The sequence below is a fragment of the Sphaerodactylus townsendi genome, linkage group LG09 (genome assembly GCF_021028975.2).
Source record: "Sphaerodactylus townsendi isolate TG3544 linkage group LG09, MPM_Stown_v2.3, whole genome shotgun sequence".
In the NCBI taxonomy this organism is placed as follows: Eukaryota; Metazoa; Chordata; class Lepidosauria; order Squamata; family Sphaerodactylidae; genus Sphaerodactylus; species Sphaerodactylus townsendi.
This window is the reverse complement of record NC_059433.1, coordinates 52636554-52657053: the sequence shown is the minus strand read 5'-3', so window position 1 is coordinate 52657053 and position 20500 is coordinate 52636554. Positions and strand designations below refer to the sequence as shown.

At 42.4% G+C, this 20500-nt stretch overlaps 1 protein-coding gene across 1 annotated transcript; it reads left to right on the top strand.

The window, feature by feature from the left end:
• Window positions 1-15686: 15686 nt before the first annotated feature.
• On the top strand, window positions 15687-20017 carry SNAI2 (snail family transcriptional repressor 2). Its single transcript, XM_048508622.1, has 3 exons — window positions 15687-16053; window positions 16576-17109; window positions 18911-20017. Exons 1-3 carry the CDS (start codon window positions 15975-15977, stop codon window positions 19090-19092), a joined length of 795 nt encoding a protein of 264 aa, XP_048364579.1. The 5' UTR covers window positions 15687-15974; the 3' UTR covers window positions 19093-20017.
• The last annotated feature ends 483 nt before the right edge of the window (window positions 20018-20500 follow it).

Below are 20500 nucleotides of genomic sequence, written 5' to 3'. Positions count from 1 at the left end.
TGGAAAATAACTGGCAGTAGAGCCTGGGAAGAGGAAAATTGGGGGACGTGAAGAACCTCAGCAAGATACAAAATCATAGAGACCATCCTCTGCAGCAGCCATTTCCTCCAGACAAGCCCTGATCTAGAGAAAAGTTGTAATTCTGAGGGGACCAGCAGCCCCCCTCCCCCAAGGTTGGTAACCCTAAGGAAAGAGCTTGTACCAACCACTCCACTGGTCCTCTCCAGCTTTGCAAGCTTAAAGGCATGTGCCTCCTGGAACGACAGAAGTACCCAAAGAGAAACTTAACATAATGGACTGCTTTATTCCCTTTCCTGTGAATTAGTTTGCAGCTATGAGACTTGTATTTTTGTGTGGATTTATTTACATATTTGTTTATGGTTGTTGGTTTCTTCCACAGTAAACTTATTCGAGTTCACACTCTGTGGGAAAAAGTGTAGTTAAAGTATCCAAATAAATAAATGGACAATAGATATTGATATTTCTGAATATTTTCATGAGTGTTTCCATTTAATAAACTGGAAGGATTGACCTTTTGGATGTGGTATAAAACATGCTTCAAGGTGCAATCCTATGAAAAGTTCAACCAAAGCCCATTAATTTCACTGGGTTTGATCTGGAGTAACCCTGCATAGAATTTCACTGTCAAAACCATGCTGAATTGAGTTATTTGACTTGCATCTCCTGAGAAAGAAAATTTCTCTTAAAATTGTAGGATTAAAAGTCAGAAAGTATTTATGAACCATTTTACTCTTCCTTTGGAAGAAATGCAGAGTTTATTTCAGTGTCAAAGCACAAATACACATATATTGAAGTCATGCTTGCAAGGTAAAAACATATTCTTTTCCTCTGCATGTAAACAGCTAATGTTAGAGGGGTTTTGCTCAGTCTCCCACTGAAAATTCTTTTTGAGAGACACTGAAGGAGCACAGGGTCAATTGAAAAACATATGTTGGTGCCTTCTTCACTCCCAAAGACAGACTTGTAGTGAGTTATTTGACATTCATATATTTCCCTGGTGAATCATTTTTCCAGGTTGAAACACGCTGAGGATTTTGAGCTGTGCTTGGTTCCCTCTGACTGCACTGCTCTTTGTGCAAGGGTAGCTCGTTTTGTTAAAGTGCAGACTGTCTTTCCCTCAGTCTGATCAATCATTTGACAGAATAAGGAAAATTCTGATGTCTTAGCCCACAGTTTCAGAGAAGCAATCATTCTATTCAACTATGCAAGACCTTCAATATATGAACACACATCCCTTGTTATTACTGAGGGTAACAGAGAAGAACCCAATTCCATGACCATCTCAGCTCTGAGATAATAATGATTATATGTATGATTGAGTACAAAGTGGTGAGTGACTTGGTACTCAAGAACAGAGAAGAACACAATTCCATGGCCATCTCAACTCTGAAATACAATGGAGATAATAATATACAACATACCTGATGAGGATTTACAGGTTCTTTTTCCTAGGCTAACTTATGCTACCTCAGCCATAAGCTATAAGAAGAGAAAGCTGAAGGAGAAAGATGTCAGAAACAGTAGAAATGGAATAAGAGACATGGTGCATATTGTTGTTTCTTCTGGAAGAAACAGATTCTTGGATACGATTATTATAAATAAGGAATAAAATCAGAACAAGAATTGTCATGTACAAACAGCCCAGATGAGAAAAATAAAGCTCATGAAGCTGAATGGTGGTAGATTCAGGGCAGAAACAAGGAAATACATTACACAATGAGACATAGATCCTTACAGTGCATTCCGATGCTAAGTTCTCCACTCCAAAGTTTCTGTCTCATGAAGTTTATGGGCTCTTCCCCCCTATATGTTGCAGTCAACTTACGGCAACCCTGTAGGGTTTTCAAAGCAAGAGACATTCAGAGGTGTTCGCCGTTCCCTGCCCATGCATAGCAGCCATAGTATTCTTTGGGGGTCACGCTGCCAACTCTCTCTTTTCTGCCAGTTAGGCTTCTCTCTCAATTTCGCTTAGACTTCTCTCTCAATATCTTTTATACACATAATAGTAATAAGCTTTGTTAATAAAACAAACCTGTAATTCTATTTTATAGCCCCTGACAATATTCAGACTTCTGCATTCTGACCAGCAGTTTCCAGGTTGTTTTCAAGACGAGCCCAAAGTAGAGCATATTACAAGTAATCCACCTGAGAGGTTACAAAACCATGAATCAGCATGTTGCCAGACTGACCTATGATGGGCTAAGGGAACCCTGGCTGGAGGACAGTGATGTCTCTACCCATCTCAGCCAACCCTTGGGGTGCTTAGCAATGCAGTGCCAAAATGGGGAGCCCATTCTTTGCCTTGGCTCAGTGTACCCACAAGGGACAAGAACTATGTTTGGACTTGTCCCCCTCCAAGTTGGCTTTGCATAATGTCTCCCCTGATCAATACATTTAATGATTGCCTCATTTGCATTGTCATTGTTCCTTAGCTGTAATTTCATCAGCTAGTTTTCCCCTTGGAGGCACTCCTCAGCTGGGAACATCAAGCAGATGCCTCAGTCCGTTAGATCAGTAACCTAGCCATTAAGTCTGATGTCTGTCTCTTGTCTTTCCCCAGAAAGACAGGACTCTTTCTCCTGGGAGATTAAAGGTCACTCTGCATAACTCTGAGGGCCCCTTTTTACCCATAAGAAATCCCCTCGCCCAATAGCCAGTGTTCAGTATCTCTGGACGCCTCCATCTGTGATATTGATCCACAACATGTTGTTCTTCCAGAGTTAAGTGCGGGTCTCTCAGTTCTGTTCATTGGACTATTCCGCCCCAACATCAGGTGACTATGACAACATCAGCAGTGGCATAGGAGGTTAAGAGCTTGTGTATCTAATCTGGAAGAACCGGGAGCTGTGGAGGCTTATCTTGGGAATTCAGATTAGCCTGTACACTCCCACACACGCCAGCTGGGTGACCTTGGGCTAGTCACAGTTTCTCGGAGCTCTCTCAGCCCCACCTACCTCACAGGGTGTTTGTTGTGAGGAAGGGCAAGGAGATTGTAAACCCTTTGAGTCTCCTGCAGGAGAGAAAGGGGGGATATAAATTCAAACTCTTCTTCTTCTCTTCTATAACCCTTACTCCCCCAATTTACTCCGCTATTTCAGACCTATCCACTCAAAACTGCTTATATCTTAATACTGGATGTGTGTTCTGCTGCTTTGATTATTGTCTGCTTATGTACCCCCATTATACCTAAATAAAATAGTTAAATTTTATTTGCTGTCCTGCGAGTTTCTTGCAAAAACTGACTTCAGTATATATAGGCAATCAAGATTCCGAGCTTGCTGATCTTTTGTTAAGCCAGGAGTCTGCTCTCGCTAATTCCCCACTCTAAAATGGAGAGGCTCCCACCACTTCAGGTAACAAGCATGGCTGAATTTGAAAAAAGAGAGAGAGAGAGCTGCCAAAGTGATCTGCCATTCCAGCAACAACCATTTGTATTTCCCTGCCCTCCCACCTCCACCAAAAGCCTTCCACAAGTAGCCAGCTCTGACAGAAGGCATTCTTGGCCATTGTACAAACCTGCTTTTCAGAAAGTAAAGTTGGGACCATGAGCATTCCCAGGTGTATGAGCCCATGCCGTCATTCTGGCCTTTCAGTAGCTTTATAGACCAGATAACAAGCAACTACTCCAAACAGCTTTTTTAAAATTCAAGATCAGGAAGAAGGAAGTCCTCTTAATAATCTGGAGGGAGTGAATAATTCATAACAAACCAAGCTTTTCAGTATACTGAGAAAAAGAACCAGAACCTCCTCCCTCCTGCCCTCCATCTCCCCCTGCCTTATCTGACCTTTCTCATTAACCCCTAGGTGACTCCTGTCATACCATCCTTTACAATTAATCAAGCCTCAGGTGTTTTCATTTTGAGCCTCAGTTGTTTTCATTGTTTTTTTACAGGCAGTGTTTCAACAGAAGGAGGAGAAGGAGGAGGAGGGGGGGTTTATAACCCCCCTTTCTCTCCTGTTGGAAACTCAAAAGGGCTTACAAACTCCTTTCCCTTCCCCCCTCACAACAAACACCCTGTGTGGTAGGAGGGGCTGAGAGAGCTCAGAAGAACTGTGACTAGCCCAAGGTCACTCAGCTGGTGTTTGTTGGCTAATCTGAATTCCCCGCTTTGGTGGAAGAACGGGGAATCAAACCCGGTTCCTCCAAATTAGAGTACACCTGCTCTTAACCACTATGCCACTGCTGCTCTGCTGGTCGTGTTGTTTTATAATGCAACTCTTGTATACACCAGGGTCTTAATTTGCTCTGCAAATGTCAACTGCACTCCATTCAGGACTAGCAGGTCTAACCTCTATAGAACATCAGCTGTGCTGACTAGCAGTACCTCTTACTTATCTTGGACTGAGCTTCAGCTTGTCCTGCCTTAGCTTACTGTCCATAATCTGAAAACACTAGTTTAGAACCAAGACAGATGCCTCTGGAGGCTTAGATAATGAAATATGAAGCGAAGCATCTCATGAGTGATTATAGCTACCGGGCATAGCATGTTCACCTGCTGAACCAGTTTGCGATGAAGTTCACCGCATCTCTATTACTAGCAGACAGCGAAAATGGCTTTAAGAGAACAAAAACATTCAGACATAGAAATGCATCTATAATAAAATATTTGTTTGGATCGTTTCCTTCACTGAGACTGATGTGTTGCAGAAAAGACAGATCACAGGGACCAGGCATGATAAAATCTTTACAGCTGGTAATTTCATTAGGCTGCAATACAACTTTCCACATATTCTTTATAAAACTGTAGTGTTACAACACTTTTGAGGATGCAATGTGTAGGATGACTTCTCCTTCCCCTGCTGGACCAATAAAAAACATGGGTCCAGCTGGAAGGAGAATGGTGAAAAAAAGGTGCACCCAACAGTTGGCTGGGGAAGATGGAATGTTTGTAGCAGAAACTGAGGTGGTGCTCAACTTGGAAGACAGCCCGATATCAATGCCTCTATCAAGCTGAGGTGGAGTTGCACAGACTGGCTTCAAATCTAAGGGAGAGACAACAGGACTATAATTAAAAGACAGTACTCACTGTGCAGAGAAAGAGCAAATAAAGGACAACAGCAGCTCATAATGAAGATGGGTGCAAAAGGGGAAAAGATGATTGCAGGTGTTCTTGCCCCTTGAGTCTTTGCTAAGTACAGACATTACTCTTTTAAGGAAGCTTGCCCACCATTGATGACCTTGTCAGCAATGGATCCACAGTATCTCAACCTTTAAAAATGATTTTAGTTCCTCCAGAATCATGTCTAACTGAATAAGGTATATCAAGTTCAGATGATTCCCTGTTTCCTTCAAGGACTCCAATTAATATGACAGACACTTCTCTGAATCTTATAACCTTCTTGCACGACTTGGACAATCCTGTTAATATTATTAAACAATCTCTCAGATCCAATGCTCTGCACAGCTGCGAGTTCCCTGCCTGTAGAAACCAGACACTCTGATGATGGCCCAGATATGTCTGTTTCCCACCTGCACAAACTCAGTCATCCTGAGCAGAATCTCCTAGTCTAGTTAAAAGCCATCATGGAGTCTCGCCCTTTCAGAAAAGCACTGACATACTGAATTACTTGTAACACATTAATTTCAGTGGACTTAAGTGTGCCTAATATTGTACAGAATATTGTACAGAACAAGCAACTCTGGCCAAACAGTCAACAAATAAGGAATAAATATTATTTTCCTTCAAATGTGATATTTGCAGTTTCTCATATGTAAAAAACAAACAAACACCTGACCTGGATAGTCCCAGGCTAGCCAGATCTTTGGTGCTAGACACTAAGGACGATCTGAACTTATCACTGCAGGGGGTTGGACTTCATGGCCCTTGGGGTCTCTTCCAACTCTATGATCCTGTGAGATCTTAGATGCTAAGCAGGGTTGGCCCTGGTTAGAATTTGGACAAGTGATCTCCAAGAACTACCGGAATTGTAGCACAGAAGCAAGCAATGGTTAACCACCTCTGAATGTCTCTTGCCTTGAAAACCCACAGTTCACCATAAGTCAGCTGTGATTTGATGGCGCACAACCACATATTTAAAAGATACTTTGGTCACTATGCTGCTCCTAGGTCACTAAAGTCTGTGTAGATTTTGAACACCTCAGCTTCATAGAAATTCATTTTTATAGCACTTAACAAGTACTATTACATAGTTTTACAGCATTTAAGATGTGCTGGGAAAATATTCCTACACTTGAAAGGGTAATCTCATTTCTGTGAAGCAATCCGTGCAAAGAGATTTTCTTATTTGAACTGAAAAAACATTGTTACACAAGAAGGCAAAAACTTGAATAGTTAGAGACATTAAACAATATGTTTGGTATAATCAAGCTGAGGACTTATTTAAACAGAACATCTCTAAAAACATTAGCAATGCTGGCCTCCAAGTGGATCTTGGAGATTCCCCAGAATTATAGTTCATCTTCAGATTGCAGAGATCAGTTCCCCTGCAGAAAAGATATGCTTTGGAAGGTGTATTCTGTGACATTGTACCCCACTGAGGATCCCGTCCACCCCAGACTCCATCCCCAGATCTCCAGGAGCTGCCCTACACAGCACTGTATTGATTGTAGATTAAATTTCAAGTATTCTTGACAAGGGGGCAATTTTAATGACCATGCCATGACACTGAAGGATATGCCATGTGCCTTCTCCAATTGTGTAGGCTATAATACTTATATCACTAACATGGATCATTTACCAAAGCAAAGCATTTACCAACATAAGTAGCTGCTGTGCACAAGCAAAACTTCTCAGCACAACATGTGAGTCCAATTTTCAGGCAGAAATCAGCTGATATGTAACCAAGTTCTATCACAGTTTGTTTGACTGGTGATTGTATTTGTGTCAAAGTTCTTGGAATCCCTACTAAGGACTGTACAAGAGAATGTCTCAACAGACTGTTCACAATGCATATCTGTTTTTAAATAGCTCATCCTACTTTGCATGGCTTCACTTTGATTATCAAGTAATAGGGAACTGAAGACAAGAGTTTAAAGTTGTAATCCCAAGCATTTGTATCAAGATCTTAGTGAAAGGTTGACTAAATTCAGGTGGAATGTTTTGAGATAAAGCCAGATAGAGTATTCTGAGGCATTTTTCTACAGATTTTCGCCTCACAATTTCACAAGTGCACTCCTCTATTTCAGTACGTAGGTCAGTACTCTATTTCAGTACGTACGTCAGGACTTTCATGCTCCATTCTGTGAAATGCAGGTATTGCCCACATGGTGGCAGAACTGATCACTTCTTTGCCTGACAGCCTCTGTCTCTAAACTCCTGCATTTAGTGACTATTAATATATCCAGCAGGTGTCTCTTCAAACCATGTAATAACACTTGAAATGTCTGTTCCATTCTGTAGAAATGCAGAATTAGCTTTTTACAGATCTTTGTTTGCTTTTGGAAGAAAAATTGCCTTGACATGAGAAGATTTGTTAAAGTCAATATGATATAGAAAACACAATCCAGCTGACTCAATTGTTTCACAGTAAATTTTCAGACATTTCACTTGATTTTCCAGCTATGTAACACCAAAGAGTTCAGCAGATTCAATAGCTTTGTATCGTATTGGTCTTGAGTAAATTAGAAAAGGCATTTGGTCCACTGCTACTGCAATACACAGTCAGAACTGCAAATCCAGACAGAGAGATCTTGAAGTTGGCTGTTATATGAATGGAACCAAGAAGAAAATACAAGTTACATCATGTGGGATGATCCAAAGCTCTTGCTCAATAGATATTGATTGCCTTTCTTAGTAGCTATTCTACAGATATGGAATCAATCTATTAACTGGAATTAATTCAGATTTACAGCAGCCTTTGCAGTAATTGTATTTAGGACAGCTGAAGGTTAAGCAGTTATTACAATGATAATCCCACCCTCCCCAGGCTCTACCCATCAGATTTCCAGAATTTCCCAACCTGGAGTTGACAACCTTATCTCCTTCCCACCTAGCAGGCAACCTACCTTTATCTGGCCCTCTGCCTTAAGCTTTCTGCCTCCCCACACTCTGCCGCCCCCCAGCCCCCGCCTACCCCCACCCCCACCCCTTGCCTCTACCTTGGAAAACTAGCTTTCTCCACAGTAGCAGTTTATCAAAGCAGCTTACACTGATCTCTTCTTCTCCTTATATCCACACAACAACCCTATGAACTAGGTTAGGGCAAAAGTATGTGACTGTTCCGAAATCACCCAGTGAGCTACAACAACAGGATTTTAACCTGGGTCTCATAGATCCTGCTTTGAAGCTCCTGTCACTAGACCACATGGGCTTTCATAGGGTGGCTGTTGATGTGCAGTAACAAGCAGCCAGACCTAGTTGAGTCATGCAAGTGAGGAGGTATAGACTCATCCAGAGGTTGCTTCTAGGCCTTATGTTGCCAATCTCCAGGGGGAATCTGGAGATCCCCCAGAATTAAAACTGGATTCCAAGCAACAGAGATCCATCCCCCTGGACAAAATGGCTGCTTTGAGGCATTATATCATGCATTATACACTACTATGTCATTATATACTGTTGAGGCCTCTTCCCTTCTCAAACCTTGCCTTTTACCACAAAATATCCAGGAATTTCCCAATCTGGAGCTGACAATCCTAGTTAGGCCTGGTACCAAGGTGCTCTCTCTCTTTCCTTCCAAATTTAAAATAGGCCTAGAAAGGGCTGTCACCCCTCCCCCCGCAATTGCTTTTACTGAAAGAATTAAGCCTTGGAATGCTGTGATTGCCTAGCAACAGCCACTGAGGGAATCCTTTCCTTAAAGCAAGAGGTGTTCCTTTTCTGTTTGGAAGGGGTATAAAAAGGGTAATTAAGAAAAATTTGGTAAAAACACTGGCAAGAGTCAAACCTGACAGTGGCATGGCATGGCGTGGTGTGGCGTGGCGTGGACGGCTCAAATCCTGTTTCTATTAACTGTATGAGATTTAAGAAACGCACAGTGACAAAAATTCAATATCCTACTCAACATCATGACTGGTGGAGTAGTCTTGCTTCAAAGAATAGTAGTGTGCAACTGCATTTCTTTTTCAACTCAGGGCATGTGTCTGTACACTGAAGAGTGAAAAGGAGTGTTAGAAAGAATGTACAGCCTTCAAGCAAATAGATGTCTGGCCATCTATCCACCACAAAAAGAAAGAGTGGGCATACAGGTAACCCATAGTGTCCTACATGCTGTGGAGCCACTGCACATGTATAAAAACCAAGGATGACCCATCCCTAAGATTCACACCTATACCAAATTTGGAGAGACTGGCATATGGTTCTTCTGGCAGAAGTGCCACGTAAGTTGGAGGAAGGCTCGTTAAAGCTGGAGAAAAGTTTCTAAAATAATTGAAAATAGTGGTAAGATACAGGTCATGCTGGTCAAAACTGCTGTGTTCAAAAAGGAGAAATAATATATAGAGGTTTAGTCTATTTTTTTAAAGTTCTACAAAACAATAGTGTTTGAAAGCACAGTAAAGAATCGTTCTATGAAAATTTTTTATCAGAATAAGGAACAAGCCTTTCTAACAAAGGATGACTCTTCAAAAATATCTGACCCAATGAATTGGGGGCAGGTGGTTTCAGTTTCAGGAGTAGTCCTCCCATCTGAGTTCTTTAACATTTATATTATGTCTTGGGACACTGGGAAAGAAGAAGAAGAAGAAGAAGAAGAGGAGGAGGAGGAGGAGGAGGAGGAGGAGGAGGAGGAGGAGGAGGAGGAGTTTGGATTTATATCCCCGCTTTCTCTCCTGCAGGAGACTCAAAGGGGCTGACAATCTCCTTGCCCTTCCCCCCTCACAACAAACACCCTGTGAGGTAGGTGGGGCTGAGAGAGCTCCGAGAAGCTTTGACTAGCCCAAGGTCACCCAGCTGGCATGTGTGGGAGTGTACAGGCTAATCTGAATTCCCCAGATAAGCCTCCACAGCTCAGGCGGCAGAGCTGGGAATCAAACCCGGTTCCTCCAGATTAGATACACGAGCTCTTAACCTCCTACGCCACTGCTGCTCCTTTTAATTAAAAGACAGATGAGAGTTCAAACCAGTGAAAGATGTACCAGTGACTCATTCTGCATCCTGTTAGGTTGAGCACCGATATAGTTTATATGGCAGTCCCTTTTTGGTCCATGATAACTTGTTCTAACTATTGTCTACCAGGCTTCTAGTGACATCACTAAAGTCAAATCAGAGAAAATCAATCTACAGCCCTATTTAAAGCAATGGGAGATTTGGGGGGGGGGGGGGGGTTTCTGGACTGATGTTATTGGATGTTCACTTTATCCTATAAGGCACAAAGAATAGCATTGTTCAGCATTGTTCACTGCTCAGAGCCCTTCGGGGGTTGGGCAGTATAGGAAAATTATTAAATAAATAATAATAATTGTTGGGTGTTACAAAACATTTTGCTGTAGAATAAACATCAGGGTTTATTTTCAGACTATATCTGACTTCACACCTTTGTCAGTCAATATTTTCCAGTATCTACTAATGATGATCAGTGCGCAATGCCACTAATATTCAGGAAACAGGCAGGAGTTAGGCTGTTCCTTTGGAGGTGCTCTGGCAGTGTGTGTGCATTTGCACATTCCCTCTTTCACTGGATTCTGGCACTGGCCCCTTTCCAAAAAGTGACAATCTGAGACGTAATACTTCTAAGAAAAATTAGTCATGTCTTTATCACCTTTGACTCAAGATGTGTCATATTATATGCTGCTTGTATATCTAACCCGTTCACACATACAAGAACATTAGCCAACTGTCTTTATCAAATGTACCTTTCTGTTTGCTCCATCTATATTAATTGACATTTTGACTAAACAAGATACCTGATTATTTAAAAGGCAAATAGCTGCTTGTGATTTTTCAAATGTTCAACTCTTTCATTTGTGCAGTGAATATGCATACAGTCAGTTTAAATGTTTTCCAATAGTCCTGTTTCATTTTGTATAGCAATAGTTACTGTTATGAATCAGATTTACGCCTTGGTGTCTTAAGAGTATATAAGTGATGCTTTTTATCATGTAGCACCCAAATGTCAGAGAACAGGCTGTCAGCTTCTGATATTCAGGGCCTTTAAGAGCTGCATATCCAAGGAAAGCTCAACAGTGAAGGCTTCACTATTAAGAGCATTGTTGGGTGGGGACAAGCTACTCTTCAAAGGTAAGCATGAGAAGAATGTGAAGGTTGGCATTCTGGTTCACATTTGTGCCTGCTTTTCTGATTGTGAAAATTTTCCTTCTACCATAATCAGTGTGGTGGTCTGAAATGGGATGAAAATGGAGGGGCAGCCTGTTCTCTGCATGCAGAAGCATGTTTCTCATTTTTAATCTTCCCTAGTTCTATATGCAGGAGCCGCATGGTGTAGTGGTTAAGTGCTTGCACTGCCACTCACCCAGTCAGGTGTTCAAGCCCCCTGGGGGTCAGATATCCTGGCAGCTGGCTCATGGTCAACTCAGCCATCCATCCATTTCTTGGTCAGTAAATGAGTACCTAACTCATAGCTAGGGGGTAAAGAATAGCCGGGGAAAGCAATGGCAAACTACCTCACAAAAGCGGCTTGCCTATAAAATCACTGCTTGCAGTGGTACCCCAGGGTCGGATATGACTGAAGGGGAAATTTTACCTTTTTTTAGTCCTATATGCACCTTTTAAATCTTATAACCAGCCCAGACCAGAAACAAACACTTCTATGCCACACAAAAGGTAGAAATTTGGGGGAGTGGGCTAGGTTTGCAATTTCTTGTTCCCCAAACTTAGTAGGAAGTAAAAGTGAATCTTGAGATCTGTTCCTTTTTCCTTGATTGGAGCTGAACAACACTAGTTCAGGAAACGTTCCTGGTACCTGCAATATACCAATAGCTGAATTTGCTGCAGGACTCAAAAAAGTTCACAACAACCCTATTTAGGCATTGTCTACTATGATCTAAGATCAAGCTGCCAGAAATGAAATCTGGAGGTTTAAAAAAAAATACTCAGATCATTAGCAAATCAGTGCAGTGTTTGATTTTTGAAATGCAAAAACTGGCTATGTGATCCATACAAAACACTTCCCTGGTTTTTAGATAAAAAGAGGCCTCTTGTAAGGTTTGGTTCACATTTTATTTTTCCTTCAAACAACTCCCTTCCCCTCCCCCCCCACACCATGATATCTCTGGCCATCCTCAGGCAAGCAACTTCCTCCCAACATTCACTTCAATCACCTGTTTACTCTGACTCAAGTAGTCCTCACGCAGGCACACCTAGTTTTTGACAGAAAACCTCACTCAGGTAACAACATTCTGCCAATATCCTTCCAAAGCCATGTAATAACATGTCTTGCACTCAGTATTTGATGTTATTCATTTAGGCCAGCCACTTGGCTGACATGTCAAGACTTTAAGATTTTAGGCATGTCTGACTAAAAGATCCCAACGGCCTAATTCACCATGGTATTGCTACACTGCTGTGCTGGTGTAACTGTTTGTCTGATAGGAGACAAAGAGAGAATATTGATGTCTTGTGTCACACACATGGAAGCTGATCAGATCAGCAGCTGGAATGTGGAGATCTATTGTCATTTTTCCAGACTTATCTTCACATAGTAAAGAGTCAGAGTAGCCTGAAGTCGGATTTATGTGTGAGTGTGTCAAAAGGTTTCCAGAGAATGCACATTTGTGGAAATTTAGCAAAGGGTAAATATTTCCACCACCCTGTGCAGCAGAAACGTTTTCTTAATAGATCTTGATATTATAGAGTCTAGTGAGGAATTTCACACATTCTGCCAAGGAAGGAATAAGTGACTGTTCTGTTTTGTTTTGTACTGTACTAAGCCTACTACTTAATTGGTATTTATCACCAGCCACAGGGCAAGAGCTGTGACCTACACCAAAATATCCTGATTGTGGCCAGTGATCTAAGGCTGATATTCACCACGTACTTATTCTGAACCAAGGCCATTTTATTTTTAAAAAACTGACTTTGAGAGAGGAGTTGTAGTAGACATTACTAAAAGAAAGGAATGCTCCTTGATTACGAAAGACTGGGACTGGAGAATTATATGGGAGCTAGGATTGCCAACAGGTCTAGAGGGGAAAAAGTCCTGTTCCTTTAAAAATGAATGCAAATGGACAGCTGAAGTTTCTCATGATGTGGAGGTAAAGAACATTACATTAAGCCTCTATTAAAGGATAGGATCTTTTTTTCTCCTGGTTGTTGGCATCCCTATAGGAGATCCAAAAGGGCAACAAAGATAAGGGGGGAGAGTGATCCAAGAAGGCAAATGTTAACAATGTTAAGGAGGGGTTTGAATGATGGGATTAGCTGACACTCAGAAGTAGACTAATCCTACTTACACACTTACTCAGAAGAAAAAGATTGGGCTACTTGTCCATATTTCCACCCTGTGTTGATTCTGCCAAGCTGAAAGCGATTCTGAATAGGCCCCTGCACCCCTCCAGGTGTTATAAGGAAAACCTTGAAGTTGTGTATGCCATTGTTCCTTCTTTTTTTCAGCAAAGGTGTTCTTTTGAAAAAAAAATCTGTGCAAAACCTCTTTTGGATAAACAATACTGGGCTCAGAGCCTGTTAAGAGTTGAATCTCAGTACATGAAAGCAGATAACTTTGCCTCTGCACTTGTTTTGGCATCTCCCAGATAAAGAAGTTATGCAGTCTGACAAAGCACTTTGCTCTTGCAAGTCTTAACAGAACCACAGGGATTTTTTTTTTGTCATGTCTCCATTCCAACACCTGTTGCAAGGAAGGCTTGGGGTGGTCTTACTGCAATTTTCCACCACCTTGCCTTCTTCCTATAAACCCGTTTTATATCCAGCAAGGTATGTCCTTTTAACTGGGGTTCTGGTGCAGTTTTGAAGTGTACTTAGAGGTATTACATTTAGAAAGTAATTACTGATGTTAAACAGTACATGGCTGTGCTTATATTGGTTATGTCTATAATATCCATGGATTTGTTGGAAACTGTCAGCAAAAAAATACTACTGACACTGATATTGTGTGACCACCGAAGAAGGCTTTGCCGAGGAAGGCAATAGCAAACCACCACTGCTTAATCACTTGCCCTGAAAACCCTCTGGAGCTGTGCCATTGACAGTACATTGCAAGCGCCCATACCAAATGGGGGAGAGAGAGAGCTATTCCCAAATAGGGCAATTAAACAATCCCTTCTGAGGGCTAAAAAGGAACAGAAGTGATATGTTCTTTCAACTCAAGCCTTTTTCCCCAGGAAGTGGGGCTTGACAGTGCTGGGATTAAGTCTCAGTGTCCCACAAAGAAAATCAGAAGCACTGCTTGCAAATCTTTGATATGGCCAAATAGCAAGGAAGGAAATGCTTTTTCCGCCCGCATTTATTAGCCTGTAGATATAAAGGGATTGTACAGCTTGAACCTATGTGTGCTTACTTAGAACTAAATGCACCTGAACCTATGCATGCTTAAATACACCTGAACCTATGCGGGCTTACTTAGAACTAAATGCACCTGACCTCGACAAAGGACAAGTGTGCACTACTGCAACCCTCCTGATCACAGCAGAGGAATTCTGCAGACCTGAATCAACATCTCTTCTTGTGGGGATCTGACTCAGGGCCTTTCCCCACTTCTCCTGCTGCTGCCCTCGCTGCGCGCGTCTGGGCATTCCCACAGCCCCGCGCGCGGGGTCATCCAAAGGCACCGTTGTTGCCAGCACCAGGGATGCCGCGCGCTGAGCGGGTGCAAGAGCGGCAGTGTCGGGGCAGCTGCGCTGTTGCCGCCCCTGACGTGGGGAGTGCAGTGGGACCCCGCGCTACTTGCGGAGAGTAGTGTGGGGCTTAAGGTCAGTGGGGAAAGGGCCTGAGTTGTGCCAGCAGATGGGGCAAGGAGTCATCCCCTAATGATCCAATGAAAGACAGTTAACACATCTTTACACCCCGCGGGTTCCACTGGAACTTAAGCACAACTTCCGTCCTTTGGATCGGAACTGTAGTTCCTTCCTTACAGCCCGCTCCTCCAAAGATGAACTCTAAACGCAGCACGCTTCTCATCTGAATGATAAGAGATTTGCTTTGCCTAGTCTAGGAGCAAGACAGCTAGCACTGCCATAGACTGGAAATGCTGAAAGCCTATTGCAATTAATGTATGAAATATACACCTCAACAAGTGCCTTTAATGCTGCATGCATGACTTTACAAGGGGCCCCATGAACTGAGCAGTGTGGTCAGTTTTCGTCCATGGATCCACACAGCCAACTGCATTCAACAATCAAAATCCACATCGTCTTCCTCCCATTTTCAAAAAGTGCATGTTTTAGAGAGCAAAAGAGGCTGAATGCTCTCTTTTCGATTCCAAAAAGAGCATGCCCCACTCGACCAGCGACCCTCTCCCGCTTTTTCCCCCACTGAAGAGCGCCTCCCTTAGAACGCGTTTATCAAGCCATCTGGGAATAAGGCTTCTTTCAAATAAATCAATATCCACCCCACTGCTCGGACGCCTCCAGCTACTGGGGCGGCGGGAGGAGGCAGTTCACTTCAATCTTCAGGTTTCCTCCCCGCTCGCCTACTCCAACGAGCAGGCAGGAATTTCTCAAAGCTCCACCGAACTCGCGCGTAATTCCCTCAGACAAGAGATCCTTCCTCTGCTCTTCTGGGCGATCCCAGTGGGAGGAGCTGCAACTCGATCCAAGTGTTGAGTTCCGAAAGGGGGTTGGAGCCGCCTTGCCACAGCTCTCTGGGCCAAACAGGCTGAGTCCGTCTGAAAACCTCAGCGCCTTCTGAACTGATTGGAGGAAAAGGAAACCCCGACCCTCCCTCCCCTCGTGCACCTGACCAGCGGGTATTTACAGCACTTTCCAAGCAGCCGCTGCACTACATCATTTGGGCTGCCTGGGGTTAGCGGGACGGGCAATGCTCTAGAGGACCAATGCGCTAGCAGCCAGGCTCTCTGCGGCTCGCCAGTCCGGGACCGTTATTCTGTCCGGGAAGGGAAGAGCAGGCCACCCCGCGCTCAAAATGCCACGATCCTTTTTGGTCAAGAAGCATTTCAATTTTTCCAAAAAGCCAAATTACAGCGAACTGGATACTCACACAGGTAACGGAGATCTTAATGAACGCCTTGTTCTCTCTCTCTTTCTCTCTCTCTTTTTGCTCCCAGTCTTCTGAAAGTCGTGCTTGCTTGCTAGCTTTCGCACATTGGTGCAAATTTTCCTCCTGGTTTTTTTTTTCCACCTCAGCGATTTGTCAGTAACGCCCAAATTAAACACTTCCAGCGTTGGATCTGTGCTTAAGTGTGGAAAGTAAGTGTTTGGAAGGGAATTTAGCGTTCTCTCTGAATCACACACTTTTTGAAAATGGTAGGACGATTATGTGGATTTTGATTGTCGAATGCATTTGGCTGTGTGGATCCGTAGAGGAAAACTAACCAAACTGCTCAGTTCATGGGGCCCCTTGTAAAGTCATGCATGCAGTGTTAAAGGCACTTGTTGACTCTACTGTATATTTCATACATTAATTGCAATACACTCTCAGTATTGCCAGTCTATGGCAGTGCTAGGTGTCTTGCTCCTATGCAAAGCAAATCTCTTATCATTTATTCTCATTTTTCCTCCTCCAGTGATAATTTCCCCATACCTTTATGAGAGCTACCCAATGCCTGTAATTCCGCAACCAGAGGTCGCTTACAATCCCATCACTATATGGACTACAACTGGGCTGCTGCCATCCCCCTTACCCAGTGACCTCTCACCTCTCTCTGGATATCCTTCGTCATTGGGAAGAGTCAGCCCACCTCCTCATTCTGACACTTCATCCAAGGATCATAGCGGCTCAGAGAGTCCCATTAGTGATGAAGAAGAGAGAATCCAGTCCAAACTGTCAGACCCCCATGCAATTGAAGCCGAAAAATTCCAGTGTGGTTTATGCAACAAGACCTATTCAACCTTCTCTGGACTGGCCAAACATAAGCAGTTGCACTGTGATGCCCAGTCTAGGAAGTCTTTCAGCTGTAAATACTGTGACAAGGAATATGTGAGCCTGGGAGCTCTTAAGATGCACATCAGGACCCACACACTACCTTGTGTTTGCAAGATCTGTGGCAAGGCCTTCTCCAGACCCTGGTTACTCCAAGGACACATCAGAACTCATACTGGTAAGGGGAAACATTCAGTAATAATTCAGTTCCTTTTCAGTTTTCCATTGTGCCTTGAAGCAAATTTCATGTTGTTCAATTACTGACATTAAGACTGTTATTACATTGTGCCTTCTATGATGTTTGCCAGACTTCCTTTCTTGTTAAGGGTATGTAAGGGCCCCTGAAAATGTATCTAATGCTTAAGTTGTTGCACTGAAGTTAAAAGTTTGCTTCAGCAAACTGTCACAAATGATGCAGCTGGCCTTAGGAATTTCTTAGTTTTGCAGCTTGTATAGTCTGACATGCAGCTGGGAAGAATGCAGGAGTGTGATAGAAAGCAATCAAATAGAAGGAAGGAATAATGAAGAAGCAAAAACAGAGCTCCCAATAGTAATCTGCACAGTAATCTGCTGTAATAGTAATCTGTGCCCGGGCAGCACATGAACCAAACCATTTTAGGCGGCAAATAGATGCTGAATCAAACAATTGTTATTTTGATACAAGTTCCACAGAAATATGTGGAGGCTCAGTTAGAACTGAGTCCCAAACATCATCTCTATAAAAACTAACATGTCAATCCTAAATACAAAGTGTTTGGTCTTAAATATGTTCATTGTGTTCATTCTAGCATAATGGCAGTTACTCTGAAGTAAGTAAACCTAGAGTGAAGTCCTTAATTATAGATGTAAGTTCAGTTGCTTAGAAGCCAGGAAGACCAGCTGTTGTGTTCAAGAATCACAGCTGAATGTAGAGGTGTCATTGCTGAACTTGCAAGCTGGTGTGTGCTTGTAAGGAACTATCACAGTGAACTTCATTAAAAATTACTGTCAATATGAGCAACAAGATTGTTAAACTGGCCTTTAAGAGTTCACTGATTCAAATCTAGTGTTAAGTACCTGAAGGCTGAAATCCTGATGTGCTTACTTGGGAGCAAGCTCCATTGAAATCAGTTGCATAGAATCTAGCTTCACTTCCACTGGATTCAGTGGAACTAACTTTTGTTTAAGGTGTATAGGGGATCTAAATGCAAGCCAACAGCTTGTGCATTAGTTGCAACTTGATATTGAACATATTTGGAAAGGGAGTGTAGCTCAGCCATAGAGCATCTGCTTGGCATACAGAAGGTCTCGGGTTCAGTCCCTGGCATTTCCAGTTTAAAGACCCTGCTTAAGACCCTGGAGAGCTGATGTCTATGAGTAGACAATGGATTAAAGCATAGGTGTCAAACTCGCAGCCCTCCAGATGTTATGGACTACATGCTGGCAGGGGATGATGGGAACAGTAGTCCATAACATCTGGAGGGCTGTGAGTTTAACACCTATGGATTAAAGCATTGTTAAGCATTGGAGGGGGGGGGATCCTGTTCTAATAGTTTTGCTGATTCTAGTCCTCATCTTGTTCCCAAAAAGCAGGGTAAATGCCTGAAACATTCCATCAGATGGAAGTTCTGCCATTCACGTCAGTGGTGTGTAAACTGCAGCCTGAGGCAGCAGTAGGTGTACTGCAGGATGCAGTAAATGAACAGAGGGAGCAAGTGAGAATACTGGGTGGAGCCCCACCTACAGGCCTTGGCTGCACCTGCTGAATCAGATAGTATTGCAGCTTGTCATTCAATATACCATGACTCCTACAAATTCTGACAAGTATGAAATAACAAATGACAGTCAGCACTTGTAGCAAGTCAAGACTGTTTAGAACTGAATGGTGCTTCTCAAAGATGCTTCCCCCCCCTTTTCTGTGCAAATAGTTGCCCTCTCTGTAAGTGTAGTTGTTTCTTTTAGCTTTTGAATGATTAAATCCCTTATGTGTATTTCTACAGGAGAGAAGCCTTTTTCATGCCCTCATTGCAACAGAGCATTTGCAGACCGCTCAAATTTGAGAGCCCATCTGCAGACCCATTCAGATGTGAAGAAATACCAGTGCAAAAATTGTTCCAAAACTTTCTCCCGCATGTCTCTTCTGCACAAACACGAGGAATCTGGCTGCTGTGTAGCACACTGAGTTTACCTCACTCCATGCATTCCATTGCTCCACAGCTTTTCAGCAAGAAAAAGAGGCAACCCTAGATGCATTTGATCTCCCGTTTGCCAGTTACCCACGGAAGATAGCAAAAATCCAAAGCCAGTTGCTTAAGTGCGGCACTGTGATACGAAGGAAGTTCAAACAACTTAAACACAGGAAGAAGCAAATGCCAAATGAACACAAAACTCTTGGGGTTTTTTGCTAAGAAAGCACTGCACTGCTAATATTACATTCCCATCAAATGAAGCCACCTCAGGAGACATTTTGCTGTGGAAAATGCAGTCCAATGCTATACATGTTTGCCATATACCAAATATCCACAGGTGTCTTTCTAAGTATTCCAAATCAAGTCAGCCAGTGTCTAATGGGACAGTTGTTCTAGAATTGCATGCCTGTTGGCTAGTGACCTGAAATGTCTTCAAACACTCCATCATTCATAGAGGAAGAAAAGAATGTACGTCCAATTGCCATGTTTAACAATATGTGCCTTTGTAAAACTGTCATTGCAGCCATTCCTGGTGCCTGCTTGATTTGTATTTCCTCTTTTATTGTTTTTGTTGCTGTTGTTTTGTGGTTAAGTTTTTTTAAAAAAACGGGAATAAGTGCAAGAGTGAGGGTTGATGGGAGTTTGACATTGGAATTCTTAAAAGCTTTTTTTCCTAAATGCACAAAGGAAATGCAATATCTTGAGCAATACCCTCCAAGTGCCTTTAAAAAATAGATAGCTTTTCTTTTATGTGGACATAATGTAAATAGTTTTATTTTTATATGATTGAATGTGTCCTGAATTAAAATGAACTATTACCTATAGCAATGCCTATAGGCACCTTGAAGAAAGTATGAAGCAAAATGTCTTCTATTATTTTCTAGAAATAATTTTTGTACAATAAACATTTTGGAGTAATAACTGTGTAATTCATCATGTATTACAATGTGGATGTGTGTTCTGATCTAGAGTCATGTCAGTGCTTCACAGCACACATGGATGGTATGAATATTAATGCAGAAACTTTATGTGGGAGACTTTTGTGTAGACTGAAGTTTTCATGATTTCTGTGGGTTCTGCAGCCCAATCCTATGCAATTTCACTCAGAAGTAAGTCCTGCTTTATTCAATGAGTTTTGTTCTAGATAAATATGAATAAGATTGAAACCTGGCAGTGCTATCTTAAGGAGAGTTACACCCTTCTAAACCAATTGACTTCAAAGGAGTTAGAGGGGTAGAACTCTTCTTAGGATGCGACTAAACCTTGAAGACACTTAATATGAATTGGATTCAACAAGATTTGTTTCTGAGTAAAGTATAACAGAAACGGAGAATACTCTGAAATAGCCTGATAAAAATTTCACATATGAAAATAACCAATCTGGGCTACTCCATCCACTTA

What these genes read in the sequence shown, in the direction of transcription:
- SNAI2 (XM_048508622.1), top strand. Translation starts at nt 15,975, where the DNA reads ATGCCACGATCCTTTTTGGTCAAGAAGCATTTCAATTTTTCCAAAAAG. An exon ending in CGAACTGGATACTCACACAG is followed by an intron (nt 16,054 to 16,575) that starts GTAACGGAGATC and finishes TTCCTCCTCCAG; the next exon opens with TGATAATTTCCCCATACCTT. An exon ending in ACACATCAGAACTCATACTG is followed by an intron (nt 17,110 to 18,910) that starts GTAAGGGGAAAC and finishes GTATTTCTACAG; the next exon opens with GAGAGAAGCCTTTTTCATGC.